Here is a 24,865-nt window from a genome sequence, read left to right on the forward strand (position 1 = left end):
GTGCAAGACTTAGGGCAGCAATGTTTTGTAGAATAGCAGACACAGGCGACAATCAAAAATGATATCATAGGAAATTTAGTTGTCAGATGGGTAATTGCTGCTCATAAGCCCATGGATCTCCTGTATACTTAGATCTTAGATGCTTGGCCCAACAATGAAGGACATCTCCAAATGGACCACTTGGGAGAATACAAGCCCAGACATATGCACAAGCCCAACTTCTGCTGCTGACATAGAGCTACTAGAGATATGGAGTGAGAATAGCTTTGACCCCAAATGGCTGGAGCTCGTGAAGGATCTGAAGAACTAGGATAGGGACCTAAGTTGACTATAAAGAATCCAGTTAACAACCTAATTTCACACAAATTCAGAGGCCATTCCTTTTGGATAGCTCAATAGGGACAAGCCTGTACCAACATCTTTGGACAGATGTGGAGTGTTCAAAATTGATTCCAATCTTAAATTTGGCCATAAGATTATTGTCTTCTTGATGTTCTGCTTTCATTAAATCAATATCTTATGGAAAATAGTTAAAATTTATTATGCAAGAGTCCCACTTTCCAACGAATTTGGCCACCATTGCTTCTCACTTTCATTATAGCAACTCATTATACGTAGTAATGTCGCAACACTTGATTGCTCATTAAAAGCATGGCTCTTGTGAGACCTGTCCTATTTCAACACATTTTCTCTCACCTCTGGAATTCCCACTGGATTTCAGTTCTGGCCTCACTAAACTCAAAGTATTTATTTATTTGAGGTTTCTAATCTACTATACTTAGCCTTCTAGATTTTGATGCCGGGGTAATCAGTTTGCCCAACAATATTACCTTAGGGGACCTGGAGCAGTCCATATGTTTAGCCAATCTCTATCTGCTCAATGCCACTGGTTTTCAAAGGAGGCAGAATATTTGCTGTTGTGGTTCCTCCACTTTGAGACATGTTTTCACTATTACTGCATCTCTGAGTTGCCATCAAATCATTTGTAGGATTTTTAAGGCCGGTTTGTTTCCACATTGTTGCTTGCTGGTAACTACATCTGGTAAGAAGCTAGTTAATTGTGGGCATCACAGCCTTCCTGTGCCTCTTATCTTCTGCTATAGAAACACCTTCAGGGAGAGTGCCACATCAAACCACTCGATACTCTAAGCTATCTGCACTATATCCAGCAATGAAAAAGTGCTATTACTGATGTTGAAAGGTAGGAGGTGGTAGTAGATGGCTATGACGGAAAGCAAACGTAGAAATTAAGAACATAGAGTGACTCTCATGCCATCAACAAATACCAGAGGAACGCGATCACTGCAATTTCATCCTGGATCGAATGCCTCATGCTTAGTTTCCGCACTCTTTTCTAGTTCTCTCATGTGCCCTCAGCCCCTACAAGAGGAGGATCCAAAATATATGTGCATGCTGGAGGTAAATCCCATGAATTTTACTTATTGAGGTTTAATAGGCCAAGGCTGAGAAATAACTGCAGATGCTGCTGTGTACTGCTCTGCCAAAAAAGAGTTCTGATTGCACTTTGGCACCCAGCAGACATTAATCATATTGTGACTGCAATAACATGGTTCCTTACCAAGAGTAAATACCATAGGAGAATACAAGGACTATACCCAGTGCCTCTCACTGTACTTCCCCAAATTAAGCTACTGTGGCTTTCCTTATTTAATATATTTTCTTAATATTGCATATTGGATAGCAGTAAAATTACAGAATTTACATGCACAGGGAAAATCAAGTTCATCATTTTACAATCTCCCCTGAGTCATGCTAATCCGGTCCCTGTTATCGGCATTTAATAAGCATGGTTTATCTGTTATAAAATTTAAAGAACACAGACACAATAGGGAAGTGAATGACATGACATAATATTAAAAAACCAAGTAATAAAATGGTTGCCAAAAATTGGTCATGTTTTGTTATTTCATGATTCCTACGCAACATAATTGTCGCATAATTTAATAATGCAATTACATTGTGGTTTGCTGATTATTTTATTCTTTCGATCGTTTGGACAATTCAACCGAGCGCGACCTAGGAATAAAAATTAAATTGTTTGTTATAAATGCTGCTAGATTTAAAAGCTGTACCAACTAATTATATTTGGAAAGGTGATGGGGAAGGATAGAAACACAGAAATGACTTCCTGTGACCCATGAACAAAGGCATGTGTTCTACCTTTGATAAATAACACTGGTTTCAAGATTAATGACAAATGTTCTCAGAAAAAGTAATTGAGACAAATACTATTTTTAACTTCAGAAACAGAAATATATCTTTCCATTCCAGACCTTGGTCAAGCAATCTTTAGCAGTCACATCACAAATATAACATAGCAGTGCACAACGCAAAATAACGGACAAACAGCGCACAACTCAACAACTTCACATTGCAGCACAAAAACACAGCAGCACAAAAAAGAACAGAACACATCACCAGCACAAGCAAAATCTCACACAACAAATATGCACAGTTTTATCTCAGTGGCGTATCTAGGCCTTAGGCCGCTGGTAGTAAAAGGTGTCTGCACTAGGCACTGCCTCAGTTACAATTAAAGACGTGATGGCATCTGTGAAAAATGTTTCGCGATCCAGCCCAAAGCCTTTTTAGTCCCTGTCTCGTCCCTCCATGGCGTGCTGCTCCAGTTCATCACGATCGGAAACCATGCAGTGTTACAGAAGGGCCTTACAACGCCATTTTCTAAGCTCGCTCAGCTCTCGCATCATGTTGTTCTGCTGTAGTGCTCATCAGCAACCTGGCGTCATGGTGCATAATTGTGTTTTAAAAATAATAAATATATATGCCTTCATTTTTTTTCAGCATTTTGTGGGTTTTTATGCTTAGACAAGACAAAACTCAATGTCCGCTTCGTAATGGATTCTACAGGGATAAGCACTGCAGACAAGGCATATGTGCAGACTGGAGGACTCAGGACTGGGCAGTTTGTCTCAGTTACTACTAAAATGACGGCCAAAAGAACTAAATATTTCTGATGAGTCAACTGTTTGTATATTTAATGATGCATAGTTTCTCTGGCCTGAAACATTCGAGTACCAAAAAATGTTAACAAAATATAATTTTTGGACATTTGTTATGCTATCTTTCTAGAATGAGCTATGCAAACATTTCTGCACATGGCTGATTATTCTTGATAACACTTTCACAAGTGTTCTAGCTATCTGAATTAATTGTTAGGAGTAGAAAAGGTTAAAATGGTTGCCTTCTGTTGCCACTGGTTGTGGTAATTGTCTGGCTAAGAAGTTCAATGCTGTGATTGTTTGGTGTAGGTGATGTACTGCCTGTTGCTAGAAGTTGTGACATTCTCAAGATAACACAGGGGCATGTTTAGAACAGGCCTTCCCTGCTTCATCTAATGATTTTTCCTCAAACGAATTCATACCATTTGTTCCACCAGAGATAAATATCCAGTGGAAGTTGGGGTGTTGACGTTTAACTCAGCAGTGATATTTCCATTCTTGTTAAGTAACCACCAACAGAAAGAGCTTTAGAAAAGCAAAAATATCTGGGGTTATTTGCTAACGCATACAGCATTGCCACATTAGAGCAAGGCACAAGGGTGACAGTCAGCAGAGGTGGATAGAGTGGGCTTTAGTTGTAAAGTAACCCTTAATGTAGTCCAATGCACGCATTCAAGTGGAGAAGGAATGATGCACCCAAACAGCCAACAGCATTAGGTGAAAAATGAGTACTCAGCCGGGATGAGCCAAAACAGGATTGACAAAATCTCAAATGCAAAAAGAACAATTGATGGACAGAATGCAGAACAATGTCGGCCATGACTCACATAATAGATGACGCTCTAAAAATCCTTGACAAAAATGAAACCTGTCTACTAATCCTTCTCAATCTCTCTTCGGCATTCGACACAGTCAAACATGATAATCTCCTTGACCTTCTGAAATATAGAATGGGCCTATCAGAATCAGTACTAAATTGGTTCACCTCTTTCCTCCAAATAGATCCCAAAGATTCAAGGTCAATCAATCCCAGTCTATGCCCCTCCCAGTCACTCTAGGAGTCCCACAGGATTCATCCCTCTCGCCTACACTCTTCAACCTTTTCATGGAACCCCTGACTGAAATTCTCAGCTCCTCAAGCATCCACTATCATATGTACGCTGATGACACATAACTATACTTAAAGATCACCTCCCCGGACAACATCACAACTCTCAAATCAACTCTGAAAAAAACCCAGACCTGGCTGGCGAACAGCCACCTGAAACTAAATACCCTCAAGACTAAATTCCTCCTAATCGCTCCTCCCAAAAAACCACCAACATTGAAGAATGGCTTAAACACCTCACAGCGCTCAACTGCCAACCTCCTAGTGTAGACTCATCCAAATCGCTAAGACTATTACTGGACAGAAATCTTAACGTGCAAAAACATATCAGTGCTGCAACAAAAGGCACAAATATTCAGATCACCAGCCTGAGAAAACTAAAAACATTCCTTCCCACAAATGACTTCAAACTGGCAGTCCAAGCATTAGTAATCCCAAGACTAGACTATGGAAGTGCAACGCTATGCGGTCTTCCCAGATCATCAATGGCCCCTTTAAGAGCTTCGCTCAATTCAGCAGCTAGGCTAATCATGGGCTCAAAAAGAAATTGTCATAATGCCCCCAACTTTAGAGCTCTTAACTGGCTTCCTTTCGAAGCCAGGATTCAACAAAAAATCGCATGCACGACCTACAAAGTCTTACATCATAATACACCGCTGTACTTGGCACAAAAAGTGGTGCTCTCCTGTGGAAACAGATCCTCCAGAATTACCAGCAATCTTCTACTGAAACCTCAACACTTTGCCAGAAAGAAAACACACAACCGTGCCTTCTCTGGAATCGCTCGGAGGATCTGGAACGCACTGCCCCCTGAAACCAGACGGAACCCTTCTTTTACCTCCTTTAAAAAATGAGTAAAATCCCTACTTTTAAGGAAATTATCATGATAAACTTGTACATACACATTTACGCAACTGAGAACTGTACTACAAATCTTAATGATGTACTCCAGTGTTCCTTTTGTTTCCTACTCTCTACTCATGTAAAGCGCTCTGATATCCGCAAGGGTCATGTCGCGCTATATAAAACCTTCAAAATAAAAATAAATACATTCACCCCAGTACAGAGATCTAGGCCCAAATCCATCGTCTGTTTGCTCACCATGCCATTTCAGTTTGGACCCAGCCATATTGGATTCAACCCAGATCTGAGACTGGGGGTGTCTGAAAAGTTTCAGCGCTCCATCCATCATCTCCTTGTGTTTGCTTTGTTTGCCCTAAGTTGGCAGGGTTTGCCCAGGCGTGGGTCCCTTGCTCACTTTGCCACTGGATTCAAGCTAGCGTGCCCGATGAAGGGTATTACCCATAAACCGGTCCCAGGATGCTTGTTTATGGTTCAGGGAAGACCTGGCTTGGCAGTTCGGGCTGGACTGTTCCCATGAGGCACAGGGTCAAGACTGATTTGAATATAGTTGGGTCTGAACTGAGGTGGCGAAGTAAGCTAAAGAATGATGATGGATTCAACCCAGATCTGAGACTGGAGGTGAGTGTCTGAAAAGTTTCAGCGCTCCGTCCATCATCTCCTTGTGTTTGTGTCAAGAATTCCTGTCATACAAGGGAAACACGCCCTTATGTAAACAGGAGAGCTGTTACATAACTCAAGGGAAACACGCCCTTATGTAAACAGGAGAGCTGTTACATAACTCAAGGGAAACACGCCCTTATGTAAACAGGAGAGCTGTTACATAACTCAAGGGAAACACGCCCTTATGTAAACAGGAGAGCTGTTACATAACATCAAGGAAAACACGCCCTATAAAGGGAGGAACCGGGAGGTACAAGGCTGTCGGATATTGTGTTTACACCGACGTACCTGCTTCGTGAAGAGCAGTGTTCCGGAGTGGTGCTCCAGTAAGGCAAGAACGGAGGTAGGTCGAGTCGTTACTCCCTGGGCCGTGTCTTGCCCCATCGTCACCTGTGAAGGACCCGGAAGCTCTACCGGTCAACCATTGAGCTTCGCTTTTTGACTCGGCTGAGTCCAAGCGCAGTGGCGCTTTTGCTGGTTGGAGTCGTAACTCCCAGCCCGACCAGAGACACAGGGACTGCCAGCTGTAACGCACACCAGGAGGTGTTTGCCGCGTTACAGACTCGGAAGTCCACAGGATCGATCGAGCGGCTGCTCTCGGTTCAGTCTTCTTGCTTGTGATTGGGGTATCGGTGACGCATCACCAGGAGGTGACTCCGCGTCCCGGTGCAGTCTGAGGAAGAGGTTGAGCGGCTGCTCCCTTCAGGTAGAGACCCCGGCTGGGTGTTTCCCTGACTCCTCGATTCTCCCCAACACTCTTCGTGCCCCTCACAGCCTACCGATTGGCATTGTCGGCCATTTCATTTCTGCCCTCTGTTGGCATACGCCGGGATCGGCGTATATGCAGAGGACGGTTAGGACCATCCGTGCTGTGGGCTGGTAACGTACTTAGCCTGGAGGATTCCAGTGACTATAACTTTTGTTTGTTCTTTGTATTTTATTTGCCTTCATTAAAAGAACTAACCCTTCACAAGTGGTTGCGTCCTCATTGTCGTGTCTGTTAAACGATCCTGAGACGTTCAGGGCGTTACAGTTTGCTTTGTTTGCCCTAAGCTGGCAGGGTATGCCCAGACGTGGGTCCCTTGCTCACTTTGCCACTGGATACAAGCTAGCCTGGCTGATGAAGGGTGTTACCCAGAAACCAGTCCAGGATGCTTGTTTCCGGTTCAGGGAAGACCTGGCTTGGCAGTTCAGTCTGGACTGTTCCCATGAGGCCCAGGGTCAAGACTGATGTGCATATAGCTGGGTCTGAACTGAGGTGGCGAAGTGAGCTAAAGAATGATGATAGATTCAACCCAGATGTGAAACTGGGGGTGAGTGTCTGAAAAGTTTCAGCTCTCCGTCCATCATCTCCTTGTGTTTGCTTTGTTTGCCCTAAGTTGGCAGGGTATGCCCAGACGTGGGTCCCTTGCTCACTTTGCCACTGGATTCAAGCTAGCGTGCCCGACGAAGGGTCTTACCCAGAAACCAGTCCCAGGATGCTACTTTCCGGTTCAGGGATGACCTGGCTGGCAGGTTGGGCTGGACTGTTCCCATGAGGCACAGGGTCAAGACTGATTTGCATATAGCTGGGTCTGAACTGTGGTGGCGACGTGAGCTAAAGAATGATGATGGATTCAACCCAGATCTGAGACTGGGGGTGAATGTCTGAAAAGTTTCAGGGCTCCGTCCATCATTTCATTGTGTTTGCTTTGACAAAATCTCAAGCAAATGGCTGAAAGAGCCTTTTTGAAGAAAACCAATGATTGAATGGGGTCGATCCAAAAATGATTTTATGTATAGTGCTACTAATAAGTCTGTTTGACAACTGTGCTGTCAAAACCAAGGCCTAAAAATTGCATTTTTGCTCAATGGGAATTGTTTTATACCAGCCTGACAGAACCTCTATGACCAGGAGTAAACCATTTCTGTCTTCCAAATGCAAAAACCTCACTGAGGCTCTGATCACAATCAGGCCTCAAAATACAACGCAAATTGGGCACCTGCTATTTTGTATTAACAGGTGGTGTGCAAATTAGCAGCTGCATAATAGAGCCCCATTCCAGTGTGACACCTCAAAAGAGTGAATTACATAGAGATATTACATATCATTCCCCATTTGAAGATGTACAAACATGCCTTAAGTGATTGGAGCAAACACGGGCCATTTGTTCATATATTGTTATCCCATTTTTGGCACAAAGAGAAGTTTACACCTAAAAAAGGATTAGCGGCCCCATTGTGATGGGGCTGGAGTACTAAATAAGCTCTAATAAACATAACTTTACATGTTTTCTCTGTCCAGTTATGTTTTCATTAAAACATTTATTAAACCTCAAATGCATTGCTGTACCCAAGCAGTTTCTGCTGCTGCAGTAAGATATGCTTATCTTGCATCCTGGGAGTACTCAGAGGTTCGCTGCATCCAGTTTTTCTTCTATTCTCACATTTACGGCTTCCACAGCACTAGCAGTACTGTTTAGCATTTCATATTTGCAAAAGATACTGGTGCAGCAGTCCTCTGCACCCTTGATGTCAAGCGTACCCTCATGTATTACATTGATAGGACCATGCATTTTTCTAAAACCTCACCAAATTTTTGTCGCCTTCACCAAGCCACACAAACAACATGCTCTTTCAGAGGTGGACAGAGCTAGATGGATTGTCAGATGTGTCAAAACCTGCTACATTAAGGCAAAAAGGACTTTACCTGCCCCACACAGGCCTCATTCCACTCACAAAAAAAGAAGTCACTATGGCTTTCCTCAGAAACCCATAGCTGACATATGTAAGGGAGCGACCTGGTGCACTCCACACACATTCACCAGACACTACTGTTTGGATATTTTACCATGCCAACAGGCTAGAGGTGGCCTAGAAACTCTCTTTCAATCCTCTGAAACATCCTCCGGCTAACTGCTTCGGAGAGTACTGCTTAAAAGTCCATGCAAAGCTTGTGTATCGACAGGCATCTCCCTTGGTAATGAGAACAGATCAGAAGTCTGCCTCAGTCTGAGGCCAGCATACAGAATATCTGACTGGGAACTTTGTGTTCAAAAGTCAGTGAAATCTAGCCTGCAACAGGGATAGAATGCTTCTCCAGGATTGTAGGATCCTACAAATTTTGAATATGAATGACCATATTCTTGGCAAAACACCCAGCTTTGACCACCATAGAGTAATAGGTACTGGACACCTAAGCAAGTATATGGTTATCATATCTGCTGTGCGGCATTTGAGAAACTCAGAAGAACTGTGAAGAGATGGAGAGTGTAACCTACTTGCACAAGGAACTGGCCTGCACCTGCCAGGAGAATACAACACAAGGCGCAGCTTAAAGGAAAATCCACCCGTAGGACTCTCCCACTGGACTGAAGTAGTAAGCGTGTACTATCCTCAACCTACACTGTGTGTCTATGCTTCCTAGATTCCCCTTTCTTCCACCCAAGAAGAACCACAAGGCACTCAGCCGTCACATTCCCTTTGATAACCCTAGAACATCTTTTCATTCTCCATAATCATTTGAAATACCCTTTTAGCCCAGAGATTCTACAGATATCACAGGTTGAAGTTGCAATCATAACAGGCAAGGTCCACGATGGCCCTAGTTGGTCCAGTGACTCACATGGGCAGCACACAGCTTAAACATATTACTGTAGCTGGTAGATTTTGAAACACACTAAGAGAAAAAAAGAACTCTAGTACCAAGGCAGTAGGTATGGCCTCATTTGTCAATCCAGTCTTGGAAAAACAAGGACTTACAGTTGGACCCTGAAATAGTAATGTAATAGTATTTATTTAATATTTGTGCACTGTGTCCATAACCGAACACTAGTGGCTATACACCTGGTCACTTGGACAACCCCAATAGTAGCACAGAGAGAACCAAATACTTTTTTGGTAAGGGTCTGAGCCTTTTACATGGTGGATTTTTGCCTATACATTGTGGGGATCCCTTTTATCCTAGCCCCACTCATTTTTAGGTCTCGCGAGCCAAAGGCTCGAAGAGACATTTTATATGTGGGCTTCTCAAAGTGCTGCCGTGGCCTAAAGCTACAGTGCACGTGAACGTGCACGAGCGCAGCGCCATGTGTCTTTCCTCCGTAGCGATGGTAATCACGATCACTTTCACTTTCGCGGGCTCCTCTGTTGCTGACATTCCCCCCTCCCTTCTCGCCCAGCCCTTCAGCAGTGTCGACACTAGCGGCACGGAAGCCTGCGCCTCAGTCAAGGAGCTTCACTGTATATTATACTCTATTATATTACAGTATATATTACATTAAATTATATAACATTACATATATTACATTAAGTTATATTACATTACAATATGTTATATTACATATTATATTATACTAAATTAGATTTCATTATATTACATTACATTAAGTTATATTACTTTACATTAGTTTATATTACATTATATGTTATACTATATTATATATTTCCTTATATTAAGTTCACTGGACACTGCAGAGTTATGGAACAAGTTATTTTATTCGGTCAGGAGAAAATCCCTTTGCACCATCCCAAGCCTGAAGCAGGCAACAAAGGCCGTGGCATGATTCAAACCATGAGAACCCCAGGATGGCATAAGGACTGCACACGGCAAACATCCGGCCAGCCCAGAGGCAGAGCTGCGCAGGGCTCAGAAGATTATACGAGCTACACACTAGAACAAGTATATTACATTACATTGTAATATACGCAGATTTTAAGCAGACTGTGAATGAAGCATTTCTACGGCCTGTGAAAGGGACATGCAGTGTCTCAATCACTCCCGTTCTTCCTTCATCCCTTCTGCAGTCTCGCGACACTTGCGCCCATCTCCTTACATCTTTCTGAAGCCCTCCATCTGCGCATCTCATCTACTTTCTCTTCAGCGTCCTGTTTTCACTCTCTCCTGCATGTCCGTCCTTGCATCTCCTTGACTTTACGGATCTCCCCCACACACACCGCACCCACTCACATGTAAACACTGCATTTTCTTTCACTTTCGCCCTGTCAATATTTGGACAGCTGTGTGCCTCCTTCACACACAACAATTGGCACACCCCACCACTGCTCTGTGTGCTCTGCAGAGAGGTCAACGATTGGATGAGCACCCACTCTGAACCCCTCTATCACCTGCTTTGGGGATCTGAAAAATCCTCACTGCCTTGGGCCTGAACTCCACGGCTCACAATCACGCCTGCTATAAACACCCACCCACAACCTGAAATCACACACATCTACTGGCGACCCTTTTCACAATACACCATACACAGGAGTAATTTGCCACATGAAAAACCAGAAACACAACATCCGTGAAAAAGCAAATACTCTTAGGAAAGGCAAGATTAAGAAACATTTGAAATCTTAACACAAACAACATCACAGCTCCCACCTGAGAGGCCAGGGTCTGTTTTTCCCATGATGGACTGATAATTGGATGGGCATTAAGGAACATCTATCATCTACCCATAGGGTTTCTTTGCTCATTTTGTTTGCAGTCACACTGCTTTATTTGTCATGTATCTCCGTGTGAACGTGCACAAGCACCGAGCACCCTTTGTACAGCAGCACACATTTGGGAAACTTATTTGTGTGTCTGTCTGCATCATTCATTGTGTCTTGAATTTTTCCAACTTCTCCTCTGATGATTTTTGTTGAAATCCATAAAAGAACAAATGTATTACACAGAATCCTCCATATGTAGCATCCAGAGAACTTTATTTGGCCTTTTCTGTAGAGTGCACTTTTTCTAGTTCTCTCCCGTGTTGTGCTTCCCACTCACCCTGTTTCTCATCCCATAACACAGTGCTTCCCTTCACCCTGCTTCTCACCCCTAAACACCGTGCTTCCCTTCACCCTGCTTCACGCTGCTTCTCATTCCTAAACACCGTGCTTCCCTTCACCCTGTTTCTCATCCCATAACACCGTGCTTCCCTTCACCCTGCTTCTCATCACCGTGCTTCCCTTCACCCTGCTTCACGCTGCTTCTCATCACCGTGCTTCCCTTCACGCTGCTTCTCATCCCTGCCCCAAGTTGGTTCAGTGCTGTCCTCAGCCCTCCCTGCTTTTATTATGTTTTGTAAAGACCTCTCTAGGTCCAGCCTCGTAGGGAATGGCGCAGCCGCTAAGAACAACAATACCAGTGTACATTCTATTTTACTTTTTTCCATGCTCTATATATTACATCAATAAGCATTTTTAGGTCTCGCGAGCCAAAGGCTCGAAGAGACATTTTATATGTGGGCTTCTCAAAGTGCTGCCGTGGCCTAAAGCTACAGTGCACGTGAACGTGCACGCGCGCAGCGCCATGTGTCTTTCCTCCGTAGCGATCGTAATCACGATCACTTTCACTTTTGCGGGCTCCTCTGTTGCTGACATTCCCCCCTCCCTTCTCGCCCAGCCCTTCTTGTCACCTCGAATCTAGCCGCCCCCTCCCCCCACACACAGTTCCAAAGCAGGCAGTTCTGGCCATTCATTACGCCATCTCTTCGTCTGTCCCCGGCGATTTAACCCAATTTCTGTCCCTTAATCATCGCTTATTTCCTCTTATGTATATCACAACCTATTTTTTTTTTGTGGCTCAATCTGTTCTCGTCTGTCCCTACCTGGTCCTATGCACACTGTTTTTTTCCCATCCGTGCCTGAGACTGTTTCCCTCACGTGCTAACCACTTCTACACATCACCGCCGCTCTCCTTTTCAAAAACGTCTCGCTCCCCGGAACTTTTTCACTGACTGTCAAAAGGGAAATAAATTGAAAGTGTCTGGTAGAATAAGGCAATGGACTAGATTACGTATGAGGAGAGCATGCCCCTCGTCACCCTGTCTCTCCGGCATTATATCCCATCGAGACTGTCAGCTGTCACTCCCCCACGACACCCCTCAGCTTATCTGTTTATAAAAGCGTCTACGAGAAGGGACAGCAGGTGCGTGCGTCTGTGTAATCGCGCGCACTTTACCCATGATCACCCGCAGAGGGCGCGCGCGACTCGCTCAAACAAAACGGCTTGATGTATTAACTTTTCCATTGTGTGCGACTACTGACCGCGGCGCGGGTTCAAATCCCAGGATAGTTTTAGGCAATGAGCCCTGTCTGCTAGGGGTGGCTGCTTGGTGGGTCTGAAGGAAAATGTTAGGCACTCGTAAAAATTTTGAGCACAAGTTAATATTTACCGATCTGCTGCACACTGCTGCATTACTCACTGCTGCATGCTGCACAACACTGCTGCACGCAGCACACTGCTGCACGCCGCTGCACGCCACACAGTGCTGCATGCCTCACACTGCTACACGAAACACTGCTGCACGCCACACGCTGCTGCACGCCGCACACTGCTGCACGCCACACACTGCTGCATGCCTCACACTGCTGCACGCCGCACACTGCTGCACGCCGCACACTGCTGCATGCCTCACACTGCTGCATGCCTCACACTGCTGCACGCCGCACACTGCTGCACGCCGCACACTGCTGCACGCCGCACACTGCTGCACACCGCACACTTCTGCACGCCGCACACTGCTGCACTCCACACACTGTTTTTATGCGAGTTTATGCTACTGACATTGTAAATGACAATGCCTTTTATTTGTTTTAAAACCAAAACATAAATAAAAGGCATTGTAATTTTACAATGCCAATGGCTCAAACTCTTATAAATGCGAGACCTATTGCATTGCAAATGCTTGTTTAAGTGATGTATTCAGATAAAAAAAGACTAAAATACCAGATAGGCTGGATAACAGGTATATGCCACGGATGAGATTCCAGGTCCCACACTGGTTGCTGCTGGTCATTTTTGTTTACTTTTATCTGCAGACTACCACATCTGGAAAGTGGTTTATATCGCATGAATTACTTTTTTGTTCTTTCAGATAACGTTTTGACATTAACAAGTTTTTTTTCTTTTTTTTTTTACAGCCATGAAACTTTCTCACATTGTGCCACAAAGTTATCCATCTTCCTAACTGTCTCATCCCTATACCTAATCCTTTACCAATATAGTGTACTGTACTATCAACAGATTTTAATATTCTTGGTTATGTGGGTGCGAGGGACCCCTAATAACACATCTAAACAGGACACCTTAATACGTGCACAGTTGGATTAGAGACTGTATTAAGCCTCAATTACATGAGGCAATACCTGAGATTAGGCACCATACAGCATATTAAGGATGGGCTCAATAAGTGATTTGTAGTGGAAACATTTAATTTTTAGAAAGACTTATTACAAAAATATCAGAAGGTGCGGTATAGAAATTGTAAATACTGATGCATAAAGTAATTGCCATGAAGGCTGTCAGTAATAGGGCAATACAGAATGAGGAGCAAAATCCGAAAAATTCTAAGTCTCAAAAGTGTAGCAAAATCAATAAGCCAGACAGCATCCCTAGCAGCAACAGAAAGTCAGAGGGGAGTCTGTCACCCCCAAATATGAGGGTTTATAAAGGGGAATCCTATAGAACAGTGAGAAGTGCAGAATCATCATAATATGAACAAAAGATTTGTAATTTTTAGCAAATTGGAGTACCATTCTATTAAGTGTAATATTGCCTACCATCTAAGCACTATCCTATTACATAAGTATTGATTCTGCCCCCTCTATGCTAATTTCACCCAGCGATGGCAGAGCAAACTAGTTACGAAACAAGCATTGGTAAATGCATTAGGTTTTGCCCATGTGATTGATAATAGACTTTTTAGGTCTCGCGAGCCAAAGGCTCGAAGAGACATTTTATATCTGGGCTTTTCAAAGTGCTGCCGTGGCCTAAAGCTACAGTGCACGTGAACGTGCACGCGCGCAGCGCCATGTGTCTTAACTCCGTAGCGATCGTAATCCGATCACTTTCACTTTCGCGGGCTCCTCTGTTGCTGGCATTCCCCCCTCCCTTCTCGCCCAGCCCTTCTTGTTTATTTTGGTGTCCTAGCAACGGAAGCTTTGAAGTCACTACGCTGTTCTTATATTAAAATGCCGCTTTCAGTACGCAGCTTGCAGTTAGAGCAACGGAAGCTTTGAAGGTGTCACTACGCTGTTCTTCTATTAAAATGCAGCTTTCAGTGCGCAGCTTGCTGTTTTGGCAACGGAAACTTTGAAGGTGTCACTACGCTGTTCTTATATTAAAATGCCGCTTTCAGTACGCAGCGTGCTGTTAATTGCCGTTCCTTCTTCCTTTAAAATTCTTTCTTATTTAAAAATGCCGCTTTCAGTACGCAGCTTGCCGTTATTAATTGCCGTTCCTTCTTATTTTACAATCCGCTTTCAGCCCTATCAGAGTGCAGTCAGATGTGCAGCAGGTGCAGTGACACCGAGTCTTGCTTGAGCGATGGCCTAGCAGCAGCACAGCGGCCACAGACTGCTCTAAAGTCAGCCGTACCAAAGTGCAGTCAGACGTGCAGCAGGTGCAGTGTCACCGCGTCTTGCTTGAGCGATGGCCTAGCAGCAGCACAGCGGCCACAGACTGCTCTAAAGTCAGCCGTACCAAAGTGCAGTCACACGTACAGCAGGTGCAGTGGCACCACGTCTTGCTTAAGGGATCCAGATGAGTGTTTGAGCTTTTATTAATTGCCGTTCCTTCTTATTATAATACCGCTTTCAGTGCGCAGCTAAAGGTAATGCTTGCAACGGAAGCTTTGAAGGTGTCACTACGCTGTTCTTCTATTAAAATGCAGCTTTCAGTGCGCAGCTTGCTGTTTTGGCAACGGAAACTTTGAAGGTGTCACTACGCTGTTCTTATATTAAAATGCCGCTTTCAGTACGCAGCTTGCTGTTAATTGCCGTTCCTTCTTCCTTTAAAACTCTTTCTTATTTAAAAATGCCGCTTTCAGTACGCAGCTTGCCGTTATTAATTGCCGTTCCTTCTTATTTTACAATCTGCTTTCAGCCCTATCAGAGTGCAGTCAGATGTGCAGCAGGTGCAGTGGCACCGCGTCTTGCTTGAGCGATGGCCTAGCAGCAGCACAGCGGCCACAGACTGCTCTAAAGTCAGCCGTACCAAAGTGCAGTCAGACGTGCAGCAGGTGCAGTGTCACCGCGTCTTGCTTGAGCGATGGCCTAGCAGCAGCACAGCGGCCACAGACTGCTCTAAAGTCAGCCGTACCAAAGTGCAGTCACACGTACAGCAGGTGCAGTGGCACCAGCAGCAGCACAGCGGCCACAGACTGCTCTAAAGTCAGCCGTACCAAAGTGCAGTCACACGTACAGCAGGTGCAGTGGCACCACGTCTTGCTTAAGGGATCCAGATGAGTGTTTGAGCTTTTATTAATTGCCGTTCCTTCTTATTATAATACCGCTTTCAGTGCGCAGCTAAAGGTAATGCTTGCAACGGAAGCTTTGAAGGTGTCACTACGCTGTTCTTCTATTAAAATGCAGCTTTCAGTGTGCAGCTTGCTGTTTTGGCAACGGAAACTTTGAAGGTGTCACTACGCTGTTCTTATATTAAAATGCCGCTTTCAGTACGCAGCTTGCTGTTAATTGCCGTTCCTTCTTCCTTTAAAACTCTTTCTTATTTAAAAATGCCGCTTTCAGTACGCAGCTTGCCGTTATTAATTGCCGTTCCTTCTTATTTTACAATCCGCTTTCAGCCCTATCAGAGTGCAGTCAGATGTGCAGCAGGTGCAGTGGCACCGCGTCTTGCTTGAACGATGGCCTAGCAGCAGCACAGCGGCCACAGACTGCTCTAAAGTCAGCCGTACCAAAGTGCAGTCAGACGTGCAGCAGGTGCAGTGTCACCGCGTCTTGCTTGAGCGATGGCGTAGCAGCAGCACAGCGGCCACAGACTGCTCTAAAGTCAGCCGTACCAAAGTGCAGTCACACGTACAGCAGGTGCAGTGGCACCACGTCTTGCTTAAGGGATCCAGATGAGTGTTTGAGCTTTTATTAATTGCCGTTCCTTCTTATTATAATACCGCTTTCAGTGCGCAGCTAAAGGTAATGCTTGCAACGGAAGCTTTGAAGGTGTCACTACGCTGTTCTTATATTAAATTGCCGCTTTCAGTACGCAGCTTGCAGTTAGAGCAACGGAAGCTTTGAAGGTGTCACTACGCTGTTATTATATTAAAATGCCGCTTTCAGTACGCAGATTGCAGTTAGAGCAACGGAAGCTTTGAAGGTGTCACTACGCTGTTCTTATATTAAAATGCCGCTTTCAGTACGCAGCTTGCTGTTATTAATTGCTACTCATTCAATACTACTCGCTCTCTACTACTCTCTACTACACACACTACTCTCTAAAACTCATTCGCTACTACTCACTCTCTAATACTCTATACTACTCACTCTTTACTCCCTACTAGTCACTCTCTACTATTCACTCTCTACTACTCACTCTCTACTACTCACTCTCTACTACTCACTCTCTACTACTCTCTATTCTCTACTCTCTATTCTCTACTCTTTACTCTACTACTCACTCTACTACAGACTCTCTACTACTCACCTCTACTACTCCCCTCAACTACTCTCTACCCTCTACTCACTCTTTACTCATCTATACTACTCATTCTATGCAACTCACTCTACTACTCTCTACTACTCAATCACTACTAATCACTCTCTAATACTCACTCTATACTACTCTCTACTACTCACTCTACTTCTCTACTACTCTCTAATCACTCTCAACCACCCTCTACTGCTATCTACTCACTCTCTACTACTCACTCTCTACTTTCTACTACTCATTCTCTACTACTCACTCTACTACTAACTACTACTCACTTTCTACTACTCAATCACTATTACTCTATGCTATCCACTGTACTACTCACTCTCTATTACTCACTCTCTCCTACTCTCTACTAACTCTCTAATACTCTCTGCAATTCAATTTCTACTATCCACTCTCTATTACTCTAATACTCACTTTCTGCTACTCTAATACTCAATCTCTACTACTCACTCTCAAATACTCACTCTATACTACTACTCTCTACCTCTCCACCTCTCTCACTACCACTCTCTACACTTGCTTTAACATAAACGAAGGCGAGACCTATTGCATTTTCAATGCTTGTGTTTATTTCCCCCCCCGCCCCCCCCCCCGAACAATGGGCCTCATTTACGAGGAATTGGCGTAGGGCAGCACATCAAGTTTTCTTGCTGCGCTGTCCTACGCCAATGTGAAACGGGTGGAATGCACCGTATTTATGAAACAAGGTGCATTCCTGTTCTTTACCCCTGCGCTGATTAATTTGTTGCCTAGTTCCAACCTAAGCACCCTTGCACCAGGGTGCCTCCATTGCAGGCAGGATTGTTTTTGTGCAGGGAGGGGCACCTTCCTGCACAAAAACCATTGGGAGAGATGTATTCCTCTTGCTATGTGTGCTGCAGAGATTGTATGATAGAGGCACGCATGGCTTAATCACATGTGCCTCTACAACGCAGCTCGAACCCCAAATGCGTCCTAAAGACACATTCCTTTACCATGCATGCCTTTATCACACAATTTCATGGTAAAGCCATGAATGGTAAAGGGGTATGTGTGGCTAAAGTCGCCACTTCTCTGAACCCCTCCCCCGCCCTACAAACTCCCTACCTGCCCCCCTGTCCTGAGGCCCAAAACCTTCCTCCGATCCCCTCCTACTCACCGCGCTGTCCCTAAAACTACACCAACCCCTTCCACTGCCCTCAGGCCTAAAACCTTAACCCCTAATTTAAAAACCTATGCCGACCTCCCATAGCCCTAAAAACTACCCCGCCCACCCCTAAGCCCTAAAAACGACTCCGCTAGCCCCTAAGCCCTAAAAACAACCTCAACTACCCATTCCCCTGCCCTGAGGCCTAAAACTCTGCTCCTTTAAATACACTACCCAACCCCCTCACACCCCACGCTGTCCCTATAACTACCCCGAACCCCCCATTGCCCTTAGGCCTAACACCCTAACCCCTAACTAAAACAAGCATTTGCAATGCAATAGGTCTCGCATTTACGTGAGTTTGAGCTATTGACATTGTAAATGACAATGCCTTTTATTTTTGTTTCTGTTTTTAAAACATAAATAAAAGGCATTGTTATTTACAATGCCAATAGCTCAAACTCGCGTAAATGCGAAACCTATTGCATTGCAAATGCTCGTTAATGGTGGCACCATTTACTCCAGTGGTGGTACCAGTCTAGACCAAAGATCAAGAAAGACTCCCCATCCATACTTGAGTGCTGATTGCAAGAGTTAGCTCATAGTAAACCAAATAATCCAAGCATTTTCTAAAGTTTCTTCTGTCGACTTGAAACAAAGCAGAGCCAATGTTATCACATTCTGCCACACAGAGCTCAGACTTTATAGAAAATGTAGGCTTATTTGCAATCCTCGAATGTGACTGCACCTTATGATTTTCTAAGTTTATCTTATTTTGGGCAGAACTATTTATGTACTTGTTGATAACATCATTTTGTGAGTAAGCATTGTCATTTAGTACAATTTACTGTATTATATAGGGGTGGATGTAATGCTTCGGTCTGCCCACAGAGTTGGCGGAATTTTGGCCGCTCCTCATTACTCTTTGACGCGCCATTTTAGCCAAATTCCCCCAATCACTGCACAGCCGAATTTTTTTCCATGAGGCTCCAAAAAAAGTGAGCTGCCACGCGTGATATTTGGCGTTCCCTAGTGCGATTTTCTAGTGAGGGCAGTCACGAGAAATCACTGTTCGAGTACATTTGCTGCTGCCCAAGTCGATTTTCTACTCGAGCGGCAGCAAAATCAAATCAAATGGCTGGACGCTCTTGCGCAACGCATTGTGCTGTTTGCGATGATTTTCAGCGCTGCTTGCGCTACCGGCGCTAAATTGCAGTGTGAACAGCGCAAGCAGCATATTGTCTACCCATTGGCATAACTCCATGGAATCCCGCGAGTTCTGACCACCCCTATTATTATATTGAAAATCGTTTTTTGACTGCCTAGTCCCCTTTACTCTAAGAAAGTCAAATGCCCCAATGGAGAAACGCAGTTATCCATTAGTATTGTGGCCCTCAAAGACTTGTGGCAACCCACATTACCCACACACTCTACTGTCCATTAACGGACTGGCATGCTGACTGCCAAAAGACCGCAAGAATTGGCCTCATATTTCATAGCACTGTAAAATTAAATGTTTACATACCCGTGTTATCCTTACTTTGAGAGGGAGGAAAATGTCTATTGGTGCTACACTGCAGGAAGTGCACTAAATAAATGGGTTTATGAACAAAGGCTTATTGGGAGTCTAAGTTCAAAAAGGAGCAACAGTTCAGTTTAAAATGTATGGGGTCTTTACAAAGTCTTTTCTTCTTTTTTGAGGGTCAATCTAGCAGAGTTTGCTGAAGTAACGCAGAATTGCGTCCAGCATTTGAGCCAATTTCTCTGTAATTGGCAGAGTTTGAGTATAATTTCCCCAACATGGATCTTGGGAGGGAGACTCAAAGGAGACATCATGTGCATTATGGAAGATGAAGATATGCTGTGCTAAAGAGGAGAGATTGCCAAACTAACATGGGAAAAACTGGCCAGCCTGCCAGCAGCGCCAGCCGTGATACTGCAATTCTGCAAGCGGAGGTGCATCTGTAGTCATGCCAGCTCTTGGTGCCAGAGAACATACTCTGCCAGCTGACTCCAAGAGCATCCGCAGTTAGAACTTCAGAGGGAGCTCAGAGCCAAAAGGAAATGCTATAATACTCAGAGGAAAACAGAAAGGGACTTTGAAAAGGGAAAGTAAAGGAAATGAAATATATATTGAAAGGGGCGTTTTGCAAATGTTTCTGGTTATAGAATAATTGCGGTCTGTGTCAACTAGTGTTCTGGATTTATTCCATTGGTATGACCAAGAAAAGATGGCCAAGCCCCGATAAAACCGCAAGCTTCACACTGTTCCCAGTGCATGACGAGAGAGTGAAACAAATGCGGGGAGAGATGTTTAGGCGATGTATCCTGAACATCTTTTGTGCCTGCACACAAGTGCATAGTGGATCTTTGCACTCATTTTAAAGGACAGCCAACACATGTCCTAGCTCAGTAACACAGTGAAGATGAGCTTCAGACAGCACCGCCCAGAATCGCAAAAAACACGGAGGGAAATTCTGAGACCAGTCTTCAATCCTGGCTCAACTTTCAAACTCATTCCTCTTTACTGCTATTTGTGCCCCTCACACTATTATATGGCAAAAGTAACAGGTGGTGCTCTATAAAACTCCTTAATGAATAAACAATAAATAAATAGATACTTATGATGGCTGGTTGAGTGCAGTGCTAGTTGGTTGAGTATCTGGATTGGTTGACTACTTGCATTGGTTGGGTGGCAATCAGTACTGGCTATTCAAGGGCCTATGGTAGTTGATCGTGTATTTAACTGATTACCAATATATTTTGGTTGAGTGCATGCACTGGCTGATTGCATACCTGAGCTCATTGATTATCTATGCTCGGCCTTTGAGAACCAGCGTTGGATAATTGATAACCCATGCAGATTGGTTGAGTATCTTTGCTGACTGACTGAGGTTCAGGGTTAGGCGAGAGGAAGATCCTCCACCCCTGCTGGGCCAAAACTTTGCTGGAATGGTGCATGGCTGCTACTCATTAGCGTGCAGCTAGTGTGTAGGGTGCTTCCAACTCGGCATAACTCAGGGGAGGCTCCTCCGCTAAGGCTTTAAAGCAGTGCAACAAAAAAAAGAAAATTATAATAACGGGACATTATTATAATTTCATTTTTAGTATTGCAGTTGCACTGCAGCCAGGTTGTTAGGGAGGGGCCGGGCTCCCCTGAAGTTGAGGGAGGAGGAGTGGTGGCTGCACCGTAAGTGCCAATGACGGTTTGGTCGGCCGGCCAAACTGTCATGCGCACTTTACATGTTCTCTACAGGCTGTATTGTACAGCCTGGGTGGAGAACATGCACATCCTCTCAGTCCCTCTCTGAGTGCCCAACCACGGTGCTCAGACCAGTCACAACACTGCTGTAAGACAGCATTGTGATTGGTCAGGGGATTCTGGGAAGCTGTGTGCTTTCTGGTTCCTGCAGGAGGAGAGGCGGCGGCTGGTGACGGCGACCATCAGGTAAGTTTTCTTTTCTTTCTTTTACTAACCCCCCCACCCCCCACCTTACCCTACTCCCTCTCCCCCCACCCTGCCACCATTTCCTACCAGCCGCCAATGGCATTATTTAATTACAATAAAAGGCTGAGCATGTCTACCTAGATCTAAATCTCTGACCTGAAGACTGCACAGCAATCGATGCAAATGAAGAATCAACCTGCCGAGCTACCCTGAAAACCATCATTGCAATCTTGTGTAGTTTTCTTCACATTGTGCTGTTCCTTAACATTTTTACCACAACAATGAGGTTTGCTTAGTTCATTTGCGCCTGCCCAGCAGGGGCTTAACCTGAAATATTAACAAACGTGTCCCTTCAATTTCAAGGTGAGGTACTCCCAAGTGCATCTAGTTTGGTTTCCTATCCCTGAGCATAGCTATAATAAGCCCAGCAAAGGTGGGCAGCTGCCTGCTTTTTTACCTTGCAGCTGTTAAAAGTTAAAACAACCTTCTGCCTTTTCCTAATCAGAAGAACTTGTGAAAAGTATTTCAGACAAAGAAATAAAGTTGGAGTTTATGGAGTTGTTCCAGTATTCCAAGTGAGTACTGGTGCCATCCCTTCACTAGAATATCTATCTTTACTGTCTGAAAATAGGAAAAGCATGTTAATCACAATACAGAGTATTTGGAAACAAATGCACTTGACAGAAGTCATTGTGGATGTGGTAGAATTGGGCCTCGTTATATAACAGCGCCCCCCCCCCCGCCCCCCCCCCCGCTGGATTCGCTCACTCACCGTGGCAGCTTCAGAATTGCCATGCGACACTTCCACAGCTCGGAGTCTGGTGTCAACCTCTGCCTTGGCCCTTGTCATGACCTGTATGACAGAGGAGCTGTCCTGTAAAGGGACAAGAACAAGGAGTTAAGGAAAAGGCCCTCTCAAAATCATTCTTACACAAAAGAAAACGAAGCTGCATAAAACGTAGCCAAACCACAGGACCTTTAACACAATATTTAAACAAACAAACTTGCATTTAGGAGTGAGCTTCTTTGTTCAATTACATTAACGCTAGACGCCTGAGAAAGAATTTTTTTTTTTTTAATTAATAAATGACGATTTTCACTCTGGTATCTCTGATCCAAGTGAGACAAGGAGGAGTAGAATTACACTAAGAATGATCCCAAGTTAAAACATACTTTGTACAGTTAAAAAGTAGGGTTCCAAGAGAAGAATAAACAATTAAATATTGCTAAAATATTTTACTAAAGAATTTTGATTCTGTGCGTTGACATTTTCAGCTATGTTTTAAGTTATCGATTAGTTACTAAAAGCATTAAAATACTGTATTTCCCAGTGTACGCATGAAAGGTCTTCTGATGCGTTGTGAGCTGTCACATTACACAACCCATACTCACTTTTGAGTCTGATGAAAGGCAAACCCTTATATTACACATCTTTTCAAAGCTCTGCTCCCTGCTTGCTAAAGTGGACTCATGCATTCCAGTTACTGATGCCCTTTTAACGTTTTATTCATCTTGCTTCTGTTTGCAAAGACTGCAGAAGCCTTGAATGTGGAAGTGATAGCATCTTTCAGCTTCTTAAAAAGATCTCTACCACAACATCTTATGCTACAAGGCCACAGACCTTTTTATTTTCAGTGCAGCAGGCAGAGACATTCTCAGCATCAGCATGACACTGGAAATGAGGATGCAAAATATATTTAGCTTACTCCTGTCAGTCTGTGCATTCCAGTTTGGCAGAAGTTTGAACAACAAAGCATGAATGTAATGATCATCTTTCACAACACCACTGTCTCTCCATAGGGTACTTCCACATGCTTGGCATTGAGAAAGATATTCCTGACTCCAAGGGGCATAATCTGATATGACTGTTCTCATGTGGTAGATCTTTGACTCTGGAGAGTGCAGTACTGTCATTCTACCGGTCTCTGTGCATGGGTATAGGCAGGGCCACTGGAATTATGTGATTGCCGTATATTTATGCATTTGCCACATAATCCATCATCTGCCGCATAATCTGCAGATTTTAACCAAATAAAAATTGTTTCTAGTTCAAATGGTTCAAAAGTTACTAAAAAAGCAGTGACACATGTTGCTGCATAGTGAAAGACGCTTTGCAAAGCTGGAATGGTCAACTTTCTGTTTCTAATTGCAAAATGTGGGTGTTAAATTGGTATTAATGGGATGCATTCAAAGCCCAGCCAGTGTTACCAAGTTGAAAAATGACAAATACGTGAAGTAATACTATTACAAAATGTGCATTATGCCGCATAATTTGCCTATTCTTGCCTCATAATTTACTCGACCCTGCCACATAATTCGGCCCTCTCCTGCCGCATAGTTCCAGTGGCCCTGGGTATAGGCTGTCGTCAGCCAAAAACAGCTGTGCTCAGCCTGCATTACTATAACTGGGACTATGTGTTTTTTTTATTGCATTGTAGATTGTCGCCATTAGAGGGGGTGCCTGACAATTCAGTCTGTAGGAAGGATTGGTTTACATAGAATTCTTTGTACGTGATTTATGGTGTTGCTGTAATCAAATTTCAGAGACGTTTATGTATTTCAGCCCCCCTCTTCCTCCCCACAAAGGATGACTGTGCAAAAGTTAGACTAAACAAAGATGCTAGAGAACAGTAAATATATACAAATCAACACTACTATCCTAAATATAAGAAGACAATACTAAAATTATGTTTCTGTATAAACAAGCAGAATAAAGGCAGTCGTTTCATTAAATCATAACAGTCTCATCAATGTTAACAACAAAATGATGAAGTATGAGCTTTCAAATTTCCCATAAAACGCACCATTTAGGTTGTAGAGCTAAAGCCTGGTAGTATCGTTGTATATTTATACTTATATAAGAAGGTCTTGCCTTTTCGTTCAAAACAAGTGACCCCAAATGTGGCCCTAAGGATATTTTTCATTTAGTGTGCTATTTTCTGTTTTATGGTTCTCTTCCATATGGATGAGACAGCCCAAAAATATTATTTTTCCAATCTTTATTATGGTTTTGAGGTTAGATATAGAAACCACAAATAACATGCAGTGGTGATTTAAGTGTGTGATTTATTAATTCCTAGGTGAAATGGTTCTGCTTTCTCAAGGCTGTGGACCAGGATTTAAGCCAACCCAAGTCTTTCATTTATAACTAATTAACAACTTGCTTTATAGGGAGTTAAAGACATTTTTCCTTATGTCTTTCCTCATGCCTTTAGGATGTTTAATTACATCTACATCAATCACAGGCTAAAGAAAT

At 43.8% G+C, this 24,865-nt stretch overlaps 1 protein-coding gene across 1 annotated transcript in view; it reads right to left on the reverse strand.

The window, feature by feature from the left end:
- The window catches only part of ITGA9 (integrin subunit alpha 9), a 962,089-nt gene that overhangs the window by 99,499 nt on the left and 837,725 nt on the right, over positions 1-24,865 (reverse strand). The window contains exon 26 of the mRNA XM_085607531.1: positions 22,382-22,483. Within this exon, the coding sequence (XP_085463657.1) occupies positions 22,382-22,483 (102 nt within the window). The remainder of the gene's footprint in view (positions 1-22,381; positions 22,484-24,865) is intronic.

The sequence above is a fragment of the Triturus cristatus genome, chromosome 5_2 (assembly GCF_964204655.1).
Source record: "Triturus cristatus chromosome 5_2, aTriCri1.1, whole genome shotgun sequence".
NCBI lineage: Eukaryota > Metazoa > Chordata > Amphibia > Caudata > Salamandridae > Triturus > Triturus cristatus.